Here is a 23980-nt window from a genome sequence, read left to right as displayed (position 1 = left end):
GTGCCACCAGGATTAGACCCCATTACCTTTCTCGCAGTGTCTCCCTTCTCGTCCCATGGGGCACTCGCATTTGTAGCCTCCCTCGGGCAGCGCCTGACACTGGGAGGACGGATGGCACCTGTTGGGCTCGCATGGATCATGGACGTCGGCACAGGTTGGTCCTGGAGGCACAAACATTCACGCCAATAGTTAGAAGATTTTTTGCTCCTTTTTTCTTTGATTCCATCAAGAGGAATGCAGGGAACATTTCAGGGATTTTCCTCTGTGATAGAGGCTATTTTCAAATAGATTTGGAGATGTTAACGTCCAGATTAAGCAGCCGAGAGCCTCCCCGCCGCGTGGCCACATTTCTGGGCAGGTGCCGACAGTGGCAAAAGGCTCAGGACCGCCTGGTGGATGATGGTTTTGCCCTCGGCCACAGCCCATCAGAATTTACCCACCATTACTTTAGCTGTTGGAGCCTGTGGTGAGAGGGGAGCTTTAATGAATCCCATTCTTGCAGAGTACACAGGCCTCCCCCGGTTTTCCCTCACTCGCGCGTTTGGAAGACCGACTTTAATCCACCATCCATGCCGCAGTTCTCTTTTCACATGTCGTCCTCCTCCCCCATCTTTTTAGCTCTAACCAGCCTCATTTACCAGGCTGTCCTGACACGCTTTCCCTTTAACAGCTACAAATCTCACTTTGCATTTGTTCTCCCTCTTTTTGTGAGCTTTTACGCCCCAAAGACAGGATGAACAGCAAATTCAGTCCCTCCCAAAATTCGGAGACCTATTTTGTGAATGCGTGCCGGCTGGAAATCCTTAATTTTTGCTGTAGCCTTTCGTGCTGGTGTTTGTTTTGCTGAGATTTGTCAGAATAGCAAAAATATCTAAACCCCATCAATGAAAATCAGTAAAACGTGGACGAAAACATGTTTACAGCTGTGGCTCCTGTTTATCTCGTGACCTACATTCACTTTACGTAAAGTTGGGTTTTGACAGATGTATCTTTGCTGCAGAAAAGCAAACCATCTTCCATGAAAGGGATTTTGCAACTTTTTGATGCATCGTGTAAGTGTTAAAAGTAAACTCTGACAATTATCTTCATTCTGGAGCGGAACTTCATGTAACAGCCTGCACTTACAACCAGCGGCAGGCACACTTGACAGGAGCCTGGCAGCGCTGCTTGTTAGTCGGTGCTGGACAGAAACAGGGAAAGGATGTGGAAGAAGTAACGGGCCACAAGGTCGTCCCCTGAACTGATGCTGAATGTTTTCATGTTGTTTTGTCGACATTTGACCTGCCATGGCAACGACGCTGGGGTTTAAAAAAAAGACCTCCTGGGCGGAGTTGCGCCATCAATAGGCTGTGAAGCTTTTGCAGGATCTCTGGGTAACTCGTGATGACAGTGAATCCCTTTAAATATCCACAACTGGAAATCTCAGCATTTTACTTGAGACGCAGCTGAACGGCAATACCGGCGGTCTGGCTTTCTCCCATCTTACCCCAGAATCCTTTGCTGCACTTGCAGTGGAACATCTCTGCCTCCTTGACTTGGCATGCCGCGCCGTTCTTGCAGGGATTTGGCTGGCAGGGGTTGTTCCCACATTCACCTACACCACTGCCATACAAACTGTCGCCGCCGTTCTCCTGCAGGTTGAGCACACGGTTGTTGACATCTAGCATGCGGATACAGCCCACCAGGCCTGTGGCCACAGCTGTCTGCTCTCTTGCGCTGAAAAAAAAGAAAGAAAAATATGATTGCAACCAATCCGTCATTCGCTCCCTCAAATGTGGATGGCATCTTTAATGCCTGGAGAGAATCAAGACTGACTAACATTAGTGACCTTTATGTAAACTTTTTTATGCTTAGAGCTACTTCGGGAAAAGTATGACCTACCCAGGGCTCACTGTTTTAGATACTTTCAAATCAGAGGATATGTATAATGGATTTGGAAATGCAGCTTCTGATAAACTGTATGGGTGACTAAAGCTGCGCATAGCTTCAGACCACGTAATTTCCCTCTTGCATGACAAACTGCAAGGTCTTTGTCACCCTAGCATGACTAGGATTAAATCTGAATGGGAGAGGGAATTTGGACTACAAATATCCAGTAACACCTGGGACTCCAGCTTAGAGCATGTCAATACTTGCTCTTTGAACGCTAGACATGGTGTAATCCAAATCCAAGTTTTACACAGAAACCCCTAAAATATTTTTCTTTACGCCATGCATATGCGTTCAGCGAAGCCCATCTGCTGCACAGCTCAGCCATGTGCGCTAAATAGTGAGACTTCTGGGTTAATATTTTCAATTGAAATCTGAGAACGGGTTATTGGTCTTATTATGAATATTTCATTTCATACTGCCCGCAGCTTGACCTCTCTTTTAAAAATCATTAAAAAACATTTGAAACAAAAACAAAAAAGAGGGGAAAAAATTGTGCAACCGCAGTGTGGATGCAATATTTTTAGACAAACTATATCGAGTAGTGATATTTGCTCCTCAAAGATACCGGTGTTATAACAATAGTATTATAATGTGAATACGTTGTTGTTTCTCCTAAATAGCTCAAAACAGTAGAGGGCTCAGATGTATTCCAGACAAAATTTTGGCGTGAATTACGTGGCGTGAAGACTGAGGCAAATTTGGTGTTACGCAACAGCCTCATCACACTCAACACAAAGAAAAGGTCTTACACATCCTTCATTTCAGGGGGCACTCCGCCGATAAAGAGGTTTGTGTCAAGGTTGAGGCCATCTGTGCCGCGTGGACTCTCGCCCTCCACGTGCGGCTCGTTGTCCACACTGAGCACCGCACTGCGTCTGTTGCGAGTCACCACCAGCTGATGCCAGCGGCCCTGATCGACTTGGACTTTGCTGACCAGTGTACCTGTTCCTGATCCTGTGTTGAACCTGTTGAGAGGAACACAAAGGGAGCCATTTAATCCACTTCAAACACTGAGGCATTGCTTTTTTTTTTTTTTTAACATATTCTTTAAATAAGCAAAGTCTAGGACAGATGCCCAGTTAGAATCCCTAACTGTGTCACACCAGCATGGCTCACTGCAATATCTTCTATTTAATCCGGTGAGGCTTTGGTGTGTGTACCACAGGAGAGAATAGTAGTGTGTGTGCACCCACATATCTGGTGGTATTAGCGAAAAACCTGAGAATAATTATGCACTGCAAATAATTAGCTCATCTCCTCACATCTTGGATTTGCAGAACTGTGGGAGGTAATCTCACTACTTTACTTCTGCCAGTGAGGCAGAGCTCCTTTTTAAAACACAAGTGACTAATGATCTCTTTTCATTTGCCATTGATTTGGTTCTGAATAGAGCAAAATCAAACCTGGCCAGGTTGAGCAAAACTGAAAGGGCTCCTGGGGAGCGATCCAAGATCCAATAGATGGCGAAAAATGTTAAAGGATGGTGCTTGAAATAACGGCACCAAAATGCATCTCGTTAGCGGATTCACATCTCCTCTGAAAAGAGCGCTTTTAACCATCCATAATGATTTTTCTTTTCCTGGGGTTCATTTCCACAAGGGAAGGGAGGAATGCTTGCTTCTGTAGGTGTCAGCAGGCTGGCTAAAGCTTTTAGTTGCTGCCGAACATGGGAATCCGAAAGGAAAACAAGTCTTCTGATTTAGATGCTAAAGGGCTATTACATTATTTTAACCAGGCATGAAGAAAAAAAAAAGAAGAAAGAAAAGAGCTTACCTTTGAGCCTACACACTCAAACACAGAGCACACATCACAAAACGAGAACACGGACACGGATGGTGTGGGCGTTTGTCAGGCATACGGGATGAGACTCAATGTCTTTGAGCTTGGATTTACATTAACATCTACAGGATAGTTCCTATCACTGATTTTTTTCTTTCAGTGACACGTTTGCTTCTGACTAGAAGGCGAAATCCTAACTGGAACAAGGCAGTTCTAAAAAAGGAACTTTTAAATCACCTATTTTATGAGTTTTCCTCAACGCCCAATGATCTCCTCAACGTTAGAGTGTCTGATTGTTAGAAACACTGAATGTAATTTACTCAAGTGCATTAATTATCGACCTCAGTGCTCGGCTATATTATTGCACTGAATTAGTATTACTTGTACACAATTAAATGGTCATTAAGAGCATAAAACACTCCTCTACTTGTAGCTACTCAATCAAGTGCCTAATCAAGTCATTTAAAAGTAGGGTAAGATCTATTTACTGGGAAAGTACCGCTGTAAATTACTGATGACAACAATCAAACTGCTAGATTTGGACCTCCTGCACACATTTCTGCCCATATGTCCCCACCATCTGCAAACATGGTCATGTGAACAGCTTATTTGTAAGTTTGAACACACTTTCGTAAGCGTGCCTTCACAGCCGTAACCTGCAAAGCTGTCAAACAGCTTCTGGGTCTTAATCTACTTTCTGGCCGTGATGTTTGCAACATGTTTGCCATTTTTCTGCTGTATCTGTGTCATTATTTGTAGGTTTTCTTTTTAATTCGCGTCACTCTCATCTGTCATTGGAGGAAAAGGCAGCGGCTGTAGCAACGCAGACCAGCGTGATTCTCAGGACACTCACCTGAGCTCCACCCTGCTGTTGACCAGAGCCAGAGAGATGAAGTCCTTCTTGCCATTCTGGCCATTGTAGAGAAGAATGCCAGTCATCTCAGATGCTCTGAACTCCATGGCGATGCGGACGGTATGGTAGGCGCTCATGGTTTGGAAAGCCAGGTAGGACTGACCTCCGAATGATGGGAAGAAGTACTTGATCACTATGGAGGAACAAAACACGTACTTATCACTGCGGGTTGGGGAGAAAGTAGGAGAGCGATGTTAATGACGGAAACAGTGTGGAGTTCCGTAGGAGCCAGGAGGTCACAGGGCTCACAGATGAGTTTATACCCAGAGAGGAAAACTTTTGACTTTTCTGCCACTCGGCAATTATGATCACCATCAATCCCTCTGAGTCGAATGGCAGCTGATGAGCTGTCTAATTTCTAATGACTTGATTGATCCAGAGGAGGTGAACAGCGTGTTACCGTGCATGATTTAATTAAACCACTCTAACTCAAAGACACACACTGATTTTCACCAGCTAATCCTCATCATAACGATTATCGCCAATTATCTTCTATCTTAAGATTCAGCTGCATGAGGTTGCCTCCTCTGCCGCCCCCCCCAAAACAAGGGTTGAAGCCAAAGGGAAATGCTTCTAATGAAGTTCTCCTGTACTTTCTATGAGTCACTGATTGGAGCACGTGTTGCCATTTGCTCTGTAACTGGTGTTGACTGAATCAGCCCAGATGAGTTTGAAGTGCCCTTTCTTGTGTTCTGATTCAGTAACACCTCTGTATTTGAGGTTTTCCTGAAAATGCAGCATGAAGCCAACACTCACTGCTGTGTTCTGAGATCCTATTTTGCCCATATCCATCATTTACTAACCCAATGAAATTGCGTCTGTGACCATTTTCCCAGCCCGAAAAAAGCATCATGTCGTGTCGCGTTATCGACATCACAGAGGAAAAAAAGAGAAATCTGCACCATCTTGCAGCAAAGCAGCTGTACTTAGTGCAATATTTGAGATTTAGGTTATATTGTTACGTCAAAAAGTGTTGCTGTAGCTGCACAACCGATGCAAAAGAGGAGCTCACTCAGTAAACAACTGACAATTATTACATCTTTTTAAAAATGAAAATAACTACACACAGGTCTATAAGAACTTGTCCACAGCGTACCCTCCCTCTCGCTGGGATAGGTCCAGTGAGAGGTCAAAAATGGTCAAAGATGGATGGATGGATGGATGGAAGTATATATGAAAGGTGCTCTGCTGCCATGTTAATGGAGATCTTTATTGACATGAGTACTGAACGCTCCATCTGGTATCATCTGGCTTCATCATTAACTTGGTTAGAAATTCACTTCCAAAGCTAAAATGAGTTTGAGCATAAATGTGTTTATTTTGTTAATATTTCAAATGTGTATGTATGTATTTAGTAAGGCAGAAAGCTCCAGAATGACTATGCCCCCCTATGAATGCCACTGCAACAAAACAAGTAATTAACTCAAAACTATATTGGAGGTTTTAATTAGAATGCTCATTAAAAACTATACAGTATGAATATATCTTAAATGTAGCATAAGTGATGGAGCTGTTAAGACCTGTTTGAGGCAGTAAAGTGTGTCATGCAAGACGTTAGTAGGAAAATCAATCTTGAATCCTTCAGTCACGGCAGTCTTTGAAACTGATCTCTGCCAAATGACCAAATGTGAGGGAAAGTCTCTGCGATGAGTTTTAAATTGGCTTCGAAAACTTTCATGTTTCTACTCTAAGATTACGTCGAGCTCCAGGAGCAGAAGATGAAAGAGAACATGAACACAGCCGGCTCACCCTTTTCACACACGGCACCTCCTCGCCCAGCTGGACACTTGCAGCTGAACTCTCCACCTTGGTGCTCGCAGGTTCCGCCGTGGAGGCAGGGATGAGAGCTGCAGGGATTCCGCGCCCTGTGGTTAGGCTGGGTGCTGGCGCGGGACACGGTGCTGGTCGCAGGGAGCGTGTTGGTGGTGACGGTCACCATGGTCGAGGTGGTGGTGAGAGGCGTGGTGTTCGGGGTCGAGGTCGTAGTTTTCCGCCGGCTGTTGAAAGGCCGGCGTGTGGTGCCTGGCGGGCGGCGGGTGATGAAGGGGGAGGTTGTCTGAGGTCGCACATAAGTGGCTGTGGTGGTGGGAGCCGCCGTCGTGACTGAGGCTGTGGTGGTGGTAGTTGTGGTGAACACGGGGAATGAAGGGACATCTGGTGATGATGGGAAAGAGACAGACAGTCTGCAGTTTCTCTGTGAAAATCAACGAATGAATTGCTGAACGTCTGATTGCATTAATCCCGGCGCACTCCTGCCAAGTCCGCAACGAATTACCATAATTGGTGAAGCGAATGTTCTCAACTTCCGGCTTCTTCACGGCAATGCTGGTATCTTTGGAGGCCTTCATCTGTTTCAGCAGGGCTCCTTCGATATCTTCCACTGTGTATCTGGTATCTACAACACACACGCGTGACAAATAGGAGGCCTCTGAGGGACAATCCAAAAGCAAACAGAGGGCGTCTAAAGTACTACAATGGATCCATCAGAAAGCATTATGTATGACAGGTGCAGGGTCTCCAGGGGGCACTTGTCCTCCACCTGCTGCTCGTCCGAATCACCCTCATAATATTTGTCACAGATGTTTGCTTTACTGGCCATGGTGGGACACAGCTTAATGGCGGCCATCTCCCCGTGTGAAGGGTATGAAGGACGCTTATCATTAGTCATAAAAAGAGGAATGTTCTCTCTTAAAAACTGGAAGTCCAATTGGTTTCAAAGAGCTTATTTTGGCTTTGTCAGGAATTTGTCTTAGCAATATATCCTTATATTTTTTATTACTCATTTATGGCCAACAAATTTTGTGGCTCAGCAACTACTGATGGCAAAGAAAAAAATGACACTTCTGATTTTAATACAGTTTAATCAGTGTCGTAATTAATTTGTTTAAAGCGGTCATTTTAGATATTTTTATCCATCGACCCCATATTATTATTGTCCATATCAATGCCAATGAAAACAGCCAATAATTTAGTATTGTTACTGAATATGTGCATATGTGCAATGTGCATTTAAAGAGCTGTACTGTTTTGTGATTATGATGTTTATGATTATTTTATTAAGGCTTGAATCCCTGCGAAGGTAAACAAACATTTATCACTGATGAAGCACTAAGAATTTTTGTACACCAGTGTTCAATAATTCAGGCCATATAGTGTAGTGTTGTGGTGCATTCACTCTGAAATAATTACGCAATAAATTAAATAATGCAAGTAAACCACTGTGTTTGCCCAATTAATTTAAATTAACTCTGGGCTAAATACAATATTATTTCACAATGGAATAAACATGTACAAATATCACGTAAATCATCCGCATGAGGAATGAATTATAAAGAAGGACCAGCTTAAAAGTGCTCTGTTCAGAGAGTCCTACCTGGTTTGAAGTGGGCCTCAACGACGGCCAGGATAGAGTTGCTGGGCGCCAGGTTACGGACACGAACGCTCATGAAGTCATTGCGCACCTCCGACTTCCTGAACAAGTCGTTCAGCTGGTGAGAAAAGCGAGATGGAGAGATAATTGAGGGATAGCAGAAAGACACTGATGGCAGAGTTCCACCCTATCGGAATCATTGAGTCCAGGTGGGAGGTGGGAATCTATAAGACTATAAGACTGTTGTTTTTGACAGTACTGCAGAAAAAAATGATTTAGCTGCGGCATTGGCATTAATTATACAAACACAGATTCAGGAGGAGCTGAGCTAAATGCTGTTAGGATTTGTAGGCTTGGAAAATATGATGCCTTTTGTTCTTTCCTGTTGAAATAATGTGGTGAGGAAAAATGTGCTGTTGGTTGATACACTGGCCAGTATATACAGCACGCTATTGTCTGCTTGCTTAAAAATCTCTTTCTTTGTATGCGTGTGTGTGTTTGTGCTTGTGTGTGTATCTGCTGGAAGATGAAGAGGCGATGGCTGCTGGCTGTTGTCAAGTGGCACTGTAGGTTTCAGGGATACTCAAGCAAAAAGCATTAGGAGACAAACACAAACACACACAGATGCATGCATGCATCACATAAACGCACAAACACGCACACAAACACACACACATGTTGTGATGAAGTAGTAGATTAGGTCCCAGTGGATACTAGTGACACCATTTCAACAGCTGGTAGATCTGTACTGTTTATAGCATAGCACACGCACACACACACACACACACACAACACACACCACACACACACACAACACACACACACACACACACACACGCACGTACGCCTCCCATCTCCATTCCATCAGAGGAGAGGGGGCCTGGCTCCACAACAGAGATATTTGTTCAAAGGTCTGAGCTCAACTGAGAAAACAGTGGAGAAAGTTAAATAGAGCACAGCATCCTGGCCAAACTGTGATTAGAGCACAGCACTCTGTTGATGAGGACCTTGGCTTTAAAACGCCAACTGGCACCACGGCCACCCAAACTTTTGCAACTTCATCCGAAATAAAAAGTGGGTTTATCGAAGACGTGCCTTTGCATTTTGAAGACACGTAAAGCGTGTTTCCTTACTCACACATTCATCTGAAGCAACATCTAAAACAATATTCAGCTATCTTATTTTATTCTGTGTCTTCAGCGGTATAATTCTCCACTGTGGTCACCTGATGTAGCAGCTGACCAACAACCCTCCTTCATTATAAATAAAGCACCAATCGGGCCTGTTGATGTGATGAGTTGTATTTGCCTGAAAAGTGTAGCGTGTCTGTAGACACACAAATTAGTTTTGGAAAGCCTAAAAAATAACTTTAACACAATATAGCGAGCACCCCGCTTCTAGGTCAGACGTTTCTGAAACGTGTTTGTGCTCAGCTCTCATAAGAATCAAACATAGTTCTTTAATAAATAGTTCACTTTCCCATCATGTTGGTCACATTGTCATTTTCCCTTTTGCTCCTCACTGCCACCTACTGCTTTGGAGTGTTGGAATTTCATAATTAGTCTATAAAAAAGTGTATTACTCCTGAACTAGGATGCTAAAATTTGCAGATGGCTCGCTCCTGTGGAACTTACAGCATTCTCGATGCTACGAGCGGTCTCTCCAAACAGCTCTGACTTGGGATCCTCCATCTCGGGAGTGTAGAAAATCTCCTGGCCCTCCACCTGGTCCAGATGCAGGAACCCGCTGAACCGTATGGTAGCTGGGAGGAGAGAAATATGAAGACGTGATCGTGACAGAACATAGTTCAGAGCGCGTGCTATTATTCAGTGCCCGTCGCCTTCACGCAGTCCTCGTGTCAGGGATGTGTCAGGATTGGGTTAGTGATGGATTGTGTGTATATGTGCATTTGACAAGAGGAGTTTAGTGAGCTTGTTGCTGATTACATGGGGGTGGTGTTGTTTTTAATAGTTTTCCAGTGCAGGCAGGGCACAGTGACAGTGGAGGTGGTGGCGAAGGAGATGGGGGAGAAATGAATTAAGGAAAGGAGAGAGAACAAGGGAAAATGGGCCAGTTTTACCAGACCGAGACTCGTCCCAAAAGCTGGCTGAGGCATGGGGGGCTGGTTAAAAAGACAACAAGTTAGACAGGAAAACATTGGGGAAAAAAACAACACACAGACAACAGAGAAAATAGCCCACGGGCACCCTCAGATGAGCCTTCCCCAGCAAAGAGAAAGTCTCCCTGCCTGACCTTGAGGGCTACATTGTCCGACATTTATCAGACCTCTCTATAGTTTCTATACAGTGCGGCCAGACAGGAGGGAGCCTGAAATAAATAAGAAAATGGAAGACATTTATGTGAGTGAGGAACAAGAAGAGCACGGGAAGCGCTGATGCAGGGGCGCCACGCTGCTAATAATCAACAGAACAAATTGTTGAAATCAATCACGGCTGTTCCTGCCTGAGCAAGGAAACACTTGTATGATTATTGTGAATGATGGCCCTAATTGCCCCTTTAATGCCAGCGGAGCTGTGACTGACACAGCCTGGTTTAAACTGGCCAACACAGGTCTACTGTCCATCTCTTTACTTCAAGGCGGCACAGGCTGACTTAAATTTGATGGCGGTTATAAAAGGGAGACAAACGGGCGATAAAGATGAAGGGGAAGGGAAGAAAACGATCTGACTTTTATTCTACACAAAGAAGGCAAAGATCAGTGGGTGATTTTCCAGTCTACTGCCAGCACGGACGCAAGACAGAAAGAAAGCGAAGTTAAAGGGAGGGACGGGGGCATTATCAGATTTGAGTGAAGTGTTAAATTGAAGGGATTTAAGGGGCTGCAGCTGACATATGGAAGACTCTACAGTACCTGGAGTTTAAGGCGCCATTGACTTTAAAATGAGCGACTGGTGGTCATTAAATTTGTCATAGCAAAGGTATTTCCCTGTTTAGCAGGAAGAACACCTTCAATATAACATATCATGATCCACTGTTGCCTCTTTTGAAAAGGACAAACACCAGGGGGGATCAATAATTAGACCTTATGGACGGAATGCATTCATAGAGTAACTTGCTTCGTGTATTCATTTCTTTTGAAACTCCGATTACCTCGCAACTGTTAAAGCCATTTGAAAATGGAGAAATGTCTCCCACCTCCACTGACACAGTGATAAGTAGGCAATTACCTCGTTTTAAAGCCTTGTCACGTTCAGAATTTGTAACGACAACAACTCATAGATCTTCTCACGCCTCTTTACCATTTGATGTTTCGAAAAAGAGAGAAAAAACCCACGAGCTTCGAAAGTGCAATTACCCCTTTCCCTTTGGCCGCGGCCACAAGCGCACTGATAATTGGACGGTGGCACATGACAACAGGCGGCAGATGATCTAGTATGAGGGGACGTGTCATTCCACATGTAATGAGTAGAGGATTGGCTAAGCCCACCCCCTTGTAGAAAAAAACATCAAGGGAATCGATTAGTCTGTCTGTCTGTCTGTCTGTCTGTCTGTCTGTCTGTCTGTCTATCTATCTATCTATCTATCTATCTATCTATCTATCTATCTATCTATCTATCTATCTATCTATCTATCTATTCTTCACTGAAAGACTTCCAGACCACCTCACACCTCACAGGTTCAGTGCTCTGGATTAATTCGGGGTCCTTGGCTCGTTAAAGTCATGATCTGCAGCTTCCATAGGAGCTGGTAAGACTTCCTCTTTTCACTATAAATCAGACCAACACTGCTGGGACAAATAAAGAGTGAATTCCAACTGATGGATGAAGATTTGAGATACAGCAGCAATGGGGAGAAAGGATCCTTTTATCTTTATGAGCCAAGCCTGGCAGATGGGACTGATTGGTACAGCAGAACTTATCGGCCTTCGGTAGCCTCCCGACTTTTGCCGTGAAGCCTCCAGAGAGAAATGAAGTGATGCAGGACTGGAGTGAGATTGACTAAGTTACAGGCAAGAGAGGAGTGAGATATAAGTCAAGGGGGAGATACTGCTCAGTATTGCTGATGGATAGAGAGAAGCGAGTGCCTGTGCGTGAGGAGAGGTGAACAGAATGTGAGGTGTGAGATAGCAAAGAGGGCAGGGTAAGAAAGAAAAACAAGAATAGACGCTGATTATTATTGATGGTAGAATTCAAAGCGCAGAGAGTTTAAAATATACTGGCAATCACACTGCTCAGAATTATAGAGGAAAAGTGAAGAAAACCCTCATCAGTAGGAATTCAGCTCAGATAATGCTAACTGATTTAATTTTTGTGTATAAATATGCATATGCAGCACATATGTATTATATTTTTAATATATTTTCTTGTCGAATTTCCTGCCAATAGAATCGTTTACATATGGCACTGATGATTCATGGGAAGACTAAAGAAAACAGCACCTGGGTTGTTTAGAGCCGAGGAAAGGGAAAAAAAGGTTATGAATTAAGAGAGAGAAAACAGACAGAATAAATGGTAAAACATCTGTGAAATTACATGGTTAAAAACAGGTCACAAGATGAGTAAGGGCATGTAATAACTTATAAATCCATAAAAATACAATAGACCAATGGATTTAAATGTACAGCACTAAAAATAATGGTACAAAATGCATAAAAGTGTAAATAAGTTGGAGAAGGCTTGATATACTGGTTCATGGGGACAGCTAAGTTAGCTCTGCAGCTAGCATTCCACCTGTGGAGATAGATTTAATTCCTTATGAATGTTAATAGGAACACTAAATGAGTTAAAACTGCAGCAATTCCATTCACACATGGTAAAAAATTTAATGAACGCATAAAAAACTCCCGTAAAACTGTTCTTCCTTTTGAAATGTAACCGCACAGACAGTATCACATGCTGCACGCTGACAAATATGCACAGAAGGTAACGCAGCTCAGGTGATAAAACTTTGAAAGCATCTTTTGACTTACAAGGACAGTTGGTGCCCTCAGGATTGCTGGCTGCTGTCTTGCCATCGGGGCAGCAGCCAAACTCCTTGTTGTCACAGGAGGCTCTCTCCTCGGCAGTTGGCAAAGTGATGCTTAAAACTGTGAAACCTAGGGGCAATACACAGTGGGTGAAAATATTTTGATGAAAGGTCAAAACACATCATAAATTCCGCCGCGAGATTCAGAATAGAGCTATGGATCTTCCAGATTGTGGGGTTAGGCAGCAGTTCACAGATCGAATATGAAATGTTTTGCTTTCTCCAAACTTTTTTCCTTTTTTTTTTTACTGTTTTAAAGCATCTTTAGCTTGCTGACCTGTTTTTTTCTAGACGTGTAGCACGCCGAGCACTTTAAATGATGACGGAACGCGATAAGCGCGCTGTGCTGATTAGCTGACTGCTCCCTTCAAGGCTCCCCACACGGTAGAAAACCCATCAACACTTGTGTTAGCCTTGCGGTCACTGTGTATCTGGCTATCTCGAAACAATAAAAAGACTTAAAAGTGGCCGGGCTTTTGTTTCAGTGACGGATGAGACTGTTCGAACACTGTTCTCTCTAACGATGGTGTTGCGGAATGTGGGTGTCTCGGTTTAAGCAGCGCAGTTTATGACCACACAGAGATTAGAAATAATCGAGGAGGCAAACAGCCTGCAGCTACACAACTCGTAAAGATATCAGAGGCAAGGAATGACTAGCTCAAGGACGGTCAAAGGAGGGGGAGGGGTTTATAGGGCATCGGTTGGCATGTGGTCTGCAGATTTACAGATGCTGAGGAGGAGAGGGCCAATAGGAGAAAGAGGAGAGTGCATAGCGGCAAGAGGACCCCGCATGACTCCAGTGGGAGCCATAAAAACTGTCAAATAAACACACAGGATTCAGCAGTCCAGACAACACCTCCAGACACACACCTCTCACCTACTCCCACTGATTTACTGGGATGGTAGACAAAGTCTATGACAGTAGGAAACTGCCTTTATTTAATCACTTTTTATCTAATCTGTCCTGGCATATCACATCATGATTGAGTACACTTTTTCCACTTTTAAATCAAAAAGGCTAGAAAAAGTCTTATGTTGTTATGTGGTCGGATGCGCCAAATCCAGAGGTGTTCCGGCAAGTTTTGTCAAAGCCCAGCTACCCAGCTAAACCTAACCCTAATATAACCAACCTTAAAACCTTGAAGTTTTGAGGACCAGCCAAGATGTCCACACCACCCAAAAATGTTCATTCGTTACTAGTAGAATGAGTATTTTGGTAGTCAATATGAAGGATGTAGAAGAACACACATACACACACACCATCCTTCACACCGTGTATACCTTCAGTAATTAAAACACACAGCCAAGCATGGCGATCATACTGAGACGGACTAGCGTACATGCTCCCTGCACTCTGATCGGGCTTTGACAGCAAGATAAATCTAAGATGCTGGGAAACATCGGGAGGAGGCTGAGCTAAGGAAGCAGGACCACGTTGTTACAGCGGCTCTATACCATTCAGCAAAAAGCTGTCAGGAGAGGTGAACGTCCGGATGACAAACAACAACAGAAAAAGCACATCTGATTGCAAAGTCTCAGTCATATCTTGTAATACAGGCCCAGTAACCACAGCGTCCTATTACAGTCAGGAGAGCATATCGAGGAAGACTCGAGACTATCCATGCGGTTCCCATCCACCCAGGGTACACACACACTTCGAACACCCAGGCCCACCAGCCTGTCAAGGTGCAGAGATCTCCAGATGCAGTTTCATCCAGCCTGGTGAGAGTATTATACAGAGCCTGAGTTTGTTTTGCTAGTTGTTGAGAACAAGTACGCTTGTAGAACGAAAGAACACGGGTGATGTAGCAACAGTGAACCATGAAAATACAATCCCTTCTCTCTGAAAATGAGATATGCACTACAGCCTGTGAAAAGGACACTAACAGTATTACATATATCTCCCTCCCCAGCCTGCCTGGCTTTGGTGTAGATCTTCAGGATATTTGCATATAATGCAAAAAGTTTAACTCTTAACAGATGATGGTATGAATGTGACATGGTGTCCATTCAGAAAATATAGCCAACCTTAATGCTTCTTCCAAGCATTGTGGGAAATGAAGTGAAAGAGCATGGATTTACCAGATGCATCATCTGCCCCACTGGCTTCTAAGGGCAGGCCACTACCAGCGTCATCTTCCAGTTCCTCTTCCTCTTCAGTCACATCATCCCCACTGGGTTCGCCGCTGCCAGATTCCTCGAAGGACTCCAAAGCCGGGGAGGGGGCGGGGCTGCTGTGAGAAGGAGAAGCTGTGGTGGCCTGCGGCTCAGGCTGCATGTGGATGGAGTGGCGGAGGTTTGAATTCACACGGTTGTGGGTGAAGGTGGAAACGGGGGTGGCGATCGGAGGCCGCTCTGTAGGTTCCGTCTCTTCGGTCCTCGGAGGTGGAAGGGCCTCCACCATGTTAGGGTGGAATGGGGCGGTGGTGGTGATGGTGGTGGCGGCTGCTGAGCTGGGAGTGGTGGCGGGTAGGTTGAATGTGGGTCGGTCTGCCGGCTCGGTGATGGACTCTGGTGGAGGGAAGGGGAGGAAGCAAGGAATGGATGAATGACAATGTCATGTCAGCAAAGATGAAATGTTGCTTTAAGCTGTTACTGTTGTTTCGCTGTTACTGGTTTAACTGTTGCAAGCCAGTAAAGAGTCTGATGCAATCTTAAAATATTACCATGCTACTACTGTCTTTTTTATCCTACACTTCTCTGTGACACAGCTGACCGTCTGCCTTGATGCCTCCATGAAACATTAATGGAAGGGTGGCGTTCGTCGGACAAAATGTTAACTTTGATTCAATGGATGAGTAAACGCAATTATAATAATAATATCTTTAGCATTCCAAACTGTTAAGAATATATAAATATCTTTGATTCAATGCCCTGGCAATGTGACAAAGCCCTCTCAAATCTTGGGATGGAAATGCATCCATATGCAGGATGAATGTGGATGATGTACATGGATAATGAAATACTCTATTCTCAATTATGTATGCTGCTGTCTGTTTTGCTCCGAGATGTCAGCGCCTGTTGGAAAGTGTCTGTGTGTGTGGACCTATGCCATGTATCTGAGTGTACAAAATGAAAGTTCATCTGTTGCATGCATGCTAGGCCAATGCCTATGAATTATAAATCCATATTCAAATACTGCCCTCCAGTAGCAACGCTTTAATCACCAACAGCCCGCGCCTCTGGTGATGAATGATTGATAGAAATGGGGCGAAAAAAAAGCTGGCTTTAACTGCGGCCTTAAAAGACAGCAAACTGCTGCTTGCGGAGAGCGTAAGCGTCCCTCATTTCCACCGCAAGCACGCTGCTGATGACACAATCACGCGCGGCCAGAAATCTCTCCGAACGAGGCAGAGGGAAGAGGCTCTCCGCCTAAAGTCCATCATCGTCAACGCAAAAAGCTCCGGAGCAAGAGGACAAACTGTCTGCTATAAAACAGGATAAATAGGACAAAAACTCCTGAGGGGGAGGAGTAAGCTGGCTAAGAGATGCTTTGTAAATGAACACTTAAGATTAAGCCAAGGCACGAAGGCGTGACAGCGCTGACGTTCCCTTTTTTTAATCTTTATGCCCCCTTGAGTATAGCTCAGTGTTAATGTGTGGGTGAAATGAACAGATTAGAAAAAACTTATACCGCAGATCTGTGCCTCATTAGGATTCACCTAACATTATGTGTAGGACTTAATTACACTGACATAATTGCTTATTTGATCGGCGATTATTCACCGAGGTGTGAAATGTGATACCCACCAACTCAGGAGGAAGCCTCGGAGACACAGAGTCAGCTTAAAGCTCCTCAGATATTTGCGTACAGGGCGATTCGGAGCGGAGGGCACAGAGCAGTGATACCATCACTAAGCATGGTGGCGTGCTTTGCCTTTCCTCTTGGCTGCACCTGTCTGTCAGGTGCCAAGCTTAGCGTCACAAGCCTTTCTCCCAGAGAAGTGCCTAACGTGCGTTTGTGTGCACAATCTCGAGCAGTGAGCTCTTGACTACGGGGCGAGTAGAAGAGAGAAAGTATCGGAAAGAGTTAAAAAAAGGAGGGCTGGCAGTACGGTCTGTTCAGCTCATGCTTGTCTTAATCACGTTTAACAGTCCATTTGCCTTTTTTCTTTGCTTTTTTGCCTCTCAATGGAGCAACAGACACACTAGACAGCAGAAGTCCCTGAAAGACAATCACTGCCAGGGCAGCTTGCTCCAGCTTTGTATTTAGTGTTGAGAGGTAGTTATTAAGGATGTTTTCTGTGTCACCCATGTTCAGTGAGGAAGAAAAATTTGGTATTCAGGACATGCAATGGAATCTGAATCAATTGGCATTCCACTTAATATTTTCCATATCATATGAATTATTCATAAAATCTCTTATCATTGCGTAGTCCAGTGGTGGGGGGAGGGAGGGGTCCAATGTTGTGACACGTTAAATTCAGCGTGATAACATAATATTGACCACCATAAAGGGCAGAGAGGTTCAAGAAACACCCTGATAACGCTGCACATCTTCAAAACTAGCAGTTATAACCACAACACCCTGTTTTCGTCAAGAAATAACAGTTATTACGTGGCAATTTTCTGACAGGAACATTTACACAATTACGCTGACAAAGAGCACGCTGGATACCGCTATCCATCCACCAGGTCCGCTCTTTCGGTGGTTATGACAGGCAAAAGAGCAGAAATCAGGGCACAAATAGAAGAGTCTCCTCTGACACTTAGGGACCAATAAAACCGTTTAAGTTAGAAAGGAAAAGCTGGTCAACAGGAGTCGTGGAATATGTTGGGGGAACTGTGTGGCAGAATGAGCGACGGATTAGTAAAGGAAAATTGCTGGACAAGGCGAAGGCAGCCGAACCTTCCAATGCCATATGCTGTTGTCCGCTCCCAATTTGCTGAAAACCCGCAGGTGACAGCACCATATGGGAGAGGCTGGTCACTGCTTGGCCATTTCCCCCTTCCACGATTTGCTCAACGAACCAAATGCCCTCCCTCTGCTGCCTCCTACAGAAGCGGCTGCATTTTCTACCGGTTAGAAGATATGTCTCTTCATCTTCTGCTGAGGCACAGCCAAGTAGGCAGAAAAAGTCCCTTCTACATGTTCTACGGTTGCGCTTTCTTTTAGCTCAGAGACTTCAGATATATCTGAGCAACATCACAGTTCGTTGGAGGTCCTTCGTCACTAGCAGAAAAGGAATGGCAAATTGTCCTCAGGCTATCCATTACTGGCGGAGTGTGCGGTTGGAGTAGTTGCAACAGATCAATGTTGTTAAAAAGTATCAGTATTCATTCATTTGTATAAGCCCTTGGCATTGTTCCCCTGTCAAACCACATAGCAGCTTGGTGAGCATCACCATGCCACAGAGCTCAGGCTGGGGGTCTGGAAACACTGCATGTAAACAGTGAGGGGAGGAGAGACAGGGCTGCAGCGTGGTGAGGGGTGGCAGCAAAGCAAATGCTAATTCGCACCCAGCCACACGTGAAATGAGCTCCAGATCTAACCCCTGAGCTGACAGCAGCGACGGAGCAGCTACCCGCAGTGCGACCACATCCGGAGGAAGGAATTAAAAGATCCTCCGTGGCTGGCAGTAGGCGCGGGTGCTTGCTCCTCCCCTCAGGGTCCCATCGGGTAAAGAGACCGCTGCGAGACATCTTTTGCCTTCTGTGTGCAGAAACGGTGGCGTAGGTGAGGGATTTCACACAGCCCGCATCGGCATTGCCAGGCAACAGAGGAAAATGAAAACAGTCAGGAATTTGGCTGACTTCTGTTGGTAACCTACGGCACTGAATTTGTAATTACCAGATGTTCAGAGACTTATCACAGACAAGCCAATCTCTTGCCGAGCACATTTCTGGATGCCTCCTGTGTGTACCTGCGACAAGAGAGCAAGACAGAACATCTCGACCCCCTATGGAGATGACCTGGTTGGAGTCCGACAAATTGAACCCAGTGGAGATGTAAAAAATGGATGCGTCATTTGCAGTGCCACAGCTCACCTGATATGTGCCCATTGAGCAATGAGGCAAAAGAACTTATTTCCATTTTCAAATACTCGACACCTGGCAGTGGCTCGTGGCCAACGCCACACAGCTGGCTACCCTCCTCCCCACTGAGCTTGCCATTGGCGTCTGTAGAACCCCGTAGTGACGCAAGCTGGCAGCCAGCGTGACAACTTCACCGTACACGAAAAGCCACGGCCTTGGCGAACTTCCCGACGCCTATTACAACGATCCGAACAATGTCTATCAGCAGCCGGACCGATGGTTAAGAGCCGTAACCTTTATTCATTACATGTGTACACTGCTTCCACCAGCATGTTGCTGCTGGCAGCATAAAGCTGCAAAGGGATTAACACCTTTGCCATTTGGGATTTTCTGAAAGATGGAGCCAAATCCCAGGAGAGCAGCGCAAAGGCAAAAAAAAAAGGAAAAAAAAAAGAAGCAGCGTTGCTTTCTTCCGTAATTTCAAAGCTCAGGCATCTCGCAGTCTGCCAATGCTTCTGATTGGCTTTTTTTTCTCCTGCAATACCTTTTTTTAAACTGTACATGTTTCACATTGGGGCACCAAATCGCAACAGTAGTAGGAATGCTGCCAACAACATTTCCAAGGTCACTTAACAACTGCTCCTTCCGAGCTTGGATCGCAATTCCAAGTCAGGAACTAATTTGAAATATTTGGACGTTTCCTCAAAAATCAGCCTGTGCTGGTACCTTCATATGAAAAAAACTTTCAGATGGACCATGACTAGGACAGAAATAAATAAAAAACGGCAGCGAGAGTGAGGCCTCCTGGCTCTTCCCATTACGGTGCTCATCCATGTCAACAGTGATGCATGGAGCTTTCAGCAGAGCTCACCTGTGCACTGTCCAAAGTGTTGCACGGCAATGTCCTTATCCTGCCTACAGGCGATGGTCCTCAGCTGGCACTGGTCGGCATAGGTCACCCCATCAGAACCACACACCTGCTCCATCGAGACCGACAACGACAGAGATTGACATCACACGTACAATGACTTTTTTGTTCGTTTTAAAACTGGGTTGCAAACCTTTACACCCACCTTGGTCTTGTTTTTCTCGTCGCAATCAGGGGACGGGCACTCGCAATGGGCTTGGCCGTTCACCTCGATGCACGAAGCTCCAAATTTACAGATTAAATCCTCACAGGATGTTGGGGATTCAGGGCCTGTGGAGGAAATGGTACGCCCCAATTAATATGATTATTTTATTGGTTGGCATCCACACTGTGACACATGGGTGACATCAAAAAAGGTTTTTCTCCAATTATGTTTAAACTAGCGTTAATTATGAGGCAACTCTCACCCTTGCAAAAATGTGTAATCCCATCTTTTAATTAAGGGAAGTTCTCAGATTAGCATTTTTCTCCTGTTTTGCTCTTTTCACCGTACCACAAATTTAAAGTTATCCTTGTTGCGTTATCTGCATTAAAAAGTCCACAGCGATATCACTGCGATGCCTTTCAAATACAGATATCCGTCGGGGGGGGGCAAGGATTTGGAATCTTCCGGACAAATTTCTGTCAAACCTCTCCAAAGGAGCCTTTGAACCCTCAAAGTTGCCGCAGCAGGAGCTGCAGGTGGGGTGCTTACCAGCCACCTGGCAGGCTGAAAGCGAGGGGTCTCTGCATTGTTGCAACATCATAGGGGTTTAAGTACCCCCCCACCACTTGGCTTCTCCTTTCATGTGCCACCACTTTGCAGTAAGTTGTCTTTTAATGTGGCAGGGAACATGGCAGACCAGCCCACCTCTCTGCCATGTACTGCTGTTCTCATTAGACATTTGGATTTCAGTCCATATCTGATGAAACGTCCTAATCAAGGAGCTGCAGGCAGCCTCAGTGGGAACTAACCTTTCCTTTAACCGGTTGAGCAGTGGCTGGGCCAATCTTCTTTAATAATTAAAGCAATCATAATCATGTGCAGATGCATGAAAACCACACATGGGTGTTTTGTGGAGCACGTACAATAGCAAATGAAGAAAATATTAGCCATCTATTAGCCATCCGACCCACTGATACCATCACGCCTACCCACCATTATCATGCAAAGATAATCGTTGCTGAAACCACACAGTTCACTGGCTGAGAAACACAACAGTTGTGTAAATCTGATCGATTTGATGATCGCATCGCAGGCAACATAATCAGATAAGTTACCCTGTATTTGTCCCCATTAAAATCTACATCGGCGTAGTGTGAATAAGGTAGAATTCTATTTATTGTCTGGGTCAGTGTCAGTCTGTTTATATGGAGAACAAGCAGGCGTTATTTCATTACCTTTGTCGCAACCGTTCATGCCCATCTTGCTTTCGTCTGGACACACATTGCATTTCATGCCTTTGACTCCCGTCTTGCAGGAACACAGACCTGACATCTGTTCACAGTCATCCCGGACCGAGCCCGTAGCGTCGCAGTTGCACGCTGCCAAAAAGGGAAAAGGGGAAAAAAAAAATTAGCGATAATTGTCAGAGGGGAAAATGTCAGAGGGCAGTCTTAGTTTCTGAACTTTGCTTCAGATGCATTTGTTGTGGTCAAAGGTTCAAATGGCCTTAAGGGAACACGGAATGAAGAGCAGGGGAGCAATAAGTATTAATAGAAACTGAGAAAAACAACCCAGGGGAGGGACATCAACCTCATCTTGTACTTAGAAACAGTGATGGTTTTCCTCCTTCCGCTCCTACTGAGCACGGTTCTGTTGTGCAGCGTATAATCTGCTTTCTGTGGGTAAACCTTGTTAAGGTCAGGCTGCAGTTAAGACACCCGCAGGTGTCCTGCTGCTATAAATGCTCCTGAACGTGCTCTGTGGCGCTCAGGGGTCACGTCCTATGTCACCTCGGTGGCAGGATATAAGCTTGTCACCGTGTTGCATTGCACCGACGGGTCGCGACCCTGATGTTCTCCCGAATATAAATGAGGGCAGCTGGTTGAACAAGACTTAAATGACACAATAGTTAACCCAAAAGTATCAGCAGAGACAATGGATGTTATCTGGCAGAGATTTAATGTTAGTCAGAATAAATGGAAATCATCTTTTCCTCTCATTTCCTCTGAGAAATGGAAATTTGTAAAAAAGTCCCATTTTTTTCAAATGAACTTTATTATCTTTTTCTTACTGTAATTACTTATTTTTTCATATGGTCCAGGATGGTCTTATATTAGCTAAGTGTTTTTAATTGCTGAGAACTGTGAGGAATCCAATCGGAGCACTTTACTCTGAATCTCCTAAAGCATTTGTGTTCTCTCTGTTTTGACTTACTGTCACTCTACTCTCCCATTTTCGGATTCAGAGAGGTTTTAAAATCACTCCTCCTTCATTGATGTACAAAGCAGTTTTGTGATTTTGTGCAGAGCTGGGCTATATCTATAAGACTGACCAGAATTTAGATTACAGCAGGAATGACACCGAATTTAAGAGATTCATGGCTTTGACATGGTTCCACATTATCTTCCATCTGTAACTTTTTTCTTGGCAGACTGACCAATCAGAGAAGACATCTGAACGATGCCGCATTTATGCAAGACGACGAGAAACTCCCCGAATTCAAAGAGCTGCACCTACCCCTGCAGCTGGATGCAATAGATGTCATAAAAGGGTGGCTTACGCGTGCATCCGCTCATGTTTTCTGTCACGATTCCACGGAAGTTCCAGAAGCCCGGCTCACAGCGGTCGCACTTCTGTCCCCCGACACCAGGCTTACAGGAGCATTGGCCGGTGTTTGGATCACATGTGCCCTTGTAGGAGCCGTAGACGTTACACTGACAGGTACCTGAGGAGACCAGTGCACATTTATAGACAGGAAAACAAATGCTAGAATAGTGCGTTATGGCAACTTCTCTTCAATAAAAACAAGAATAAAGCAAGCTGAAGTCACTTTTCTCTTTGCTAAATAAATGTATGTCCCTACTATGTCTGCATTTCCTCCCGTATCCTCTAGCTAAGATCTTGACACAGCACTTTATCCCTCATCTCTGTGCTATCATTTGTCAACATCAACAGAAGAAGAGATTTTTTTTTGTCGATACAGTACAGTGTTATCATAATTATTCCCTGGATTAAGATGAAACATTTCCAGCTCCACAATGTCGGTACTGTAATTGCAGTCAAGGACAATAAGCCCTCAAATAGCATGATAGCATCTATGTGGTTTTAAAAAAAGAAATCATTATGCTGATACACAGCAAACTTCCAGAGTGAAGGTGAACGGGGGAGAGATGGACGGAGGACTTACTCGGACATCCAGCCAGTCCAACCCCCAAGGCGGCCGTCATGCTGTCGAGGCAACAGCCGTAGACTGACTGACTGCAGTGCTGGGGCGCTGTCAGCTCAGGCGCAGGTTTGACTGAAACCACTGAGAGGGGGAGAAGAGAGAAGGATCAGACTAAAAGAACACCAGCATTTCATTTATCATTTCACTGATGCGCTGCAGAGAGTGTGTGTTTATGCTTGTGGGGGATTAGACAACCCGACCGCTAAGCGACGTGTAACTTTCTTTTCCTCAATAATAAGATTGGCTTGAAGGGCAAAGGTGGAGATGCTGGCAGTCAGTCTTAAGATAACAATTGTATCAATGCAATAGCTCAAAATCAGGAAGAAAATGACGCTATTACCTCCAGTGAAAGCAAACAATGGCTTTGCTGGTAATATGCGGCAGCTGACATTTACCACCTAGTGGGAGGCATGCGCTCATCATTTGTTCCTGTCTAATATTACAGAATTGTACTGCTGCCCTACAACCTTCGCCAAAGAGGAAGAAGAGAAGAAGGCATATTGAGAAGGATTGTGCCGAGGAGCCTCTGCTTCATCGACAGCGATCCTCAAACTCGTCACCACCACGAGTTCAACAAAAACAAAATCCTTTCCAGAAAGGTGCAGTGGAAGGAAGATTTGATTGGGGGGAAAAAATTAACTTCTCTTCCAGCTCTGGATGAAAAAGATAAAGTGAAGACAGGAAGAAGGCATTTTTTCCTCCCTTTTACTCTCCCTCTGTCTCTA

At 44.7% G+C, this 23980-nt stretch overlaps 1 protein-coding gene across 9 annotated transcripts in view; it reads right to left on the bottom strand.

The window, feature by feature from the left end:
- Positions 1 to 23980, bottom strand: part of agrn (agrin) — a 199016-nt gene that overhangs the window by 20249 nt on the left and 154787 nt on the right. For 8 of the 9 annotated variants that reach the window (XM_057039710.1, XM_057039704.1, XM_057039706.1 and 5 more), the window contains 15 exons: positions 23217 to 23336; positions 22590 to 22754; positions 21265 to 21408; positions 20030 to 20154; positions 19828 to 19933; positions 15063 to 15491; positions 12925 to 13050; positions 9629 to 9756; positions 7998 to 8112; positions 6900 to 7019; positions 6374 to 6778; positions 4565 to 4757; positions 2682 to 2897; positions 1487 to 1716; positions 27 to 161 (listed from right to left, as the gene is read on the bottom strand). In XM_057039710.1, the coding sequence (XP_056895690.1) occupies positions 27 to 161; positions 1487 to 1716; positions 2682 to 2897; positions 4565 to 4757; positions 6374 to 6778; positions 6900 to 7019; positions 7998 to 8112; positions 9629 to 9756; positions 12925 to 13050; positions 15063 to 15491; positions 19828 to 19933; positions 20030 to 20154; positions 21265 to 21408; positions 22590 to 22754; positions 23217 to 23336 (2757 nt within the window). The remainder of the gene's footprint in view (positions 1 to 26; positions 162 to 1486; positions 1717 to 2681; positions 2898 to 4564; positions 4758 to 6373; positions 6779 to 6899; positions 7020 to 7997; positions 8113 to 9628; positions 9757 to 12924; positions 13051 to 15062; positions 15492 to 19827; positions 19934 to 20029; positions 20155 to 21264; positions 21409 to 22589; positions 22755 to 23216; positions 23337 to 23980) is intronic. The other variant, XM_057039709.1, reaches the window with a different exon arrangement.

Source organism: Takifugu flavidus, chromosome 8 (genome assembly GCF_003711565.1).
Source record: "Takifugu flavidus isolate HTHZ2018 chromosome 8, ASM371156v2, whole genome shotgun sequence".
Taxonomy (NCBI): domain Eukaryota; kingdom Metazoa; phylum Chordata; class Actinopteri; order Tetraodontiformes; family Tetraodontidae; genus Takifugu; species Takifugu flavidus.
The sequence above is the reverse complement of the archived record's forward strand: the minus strand, read 5'-3'. Positions and strand labels throughout refer to the sequence as shown.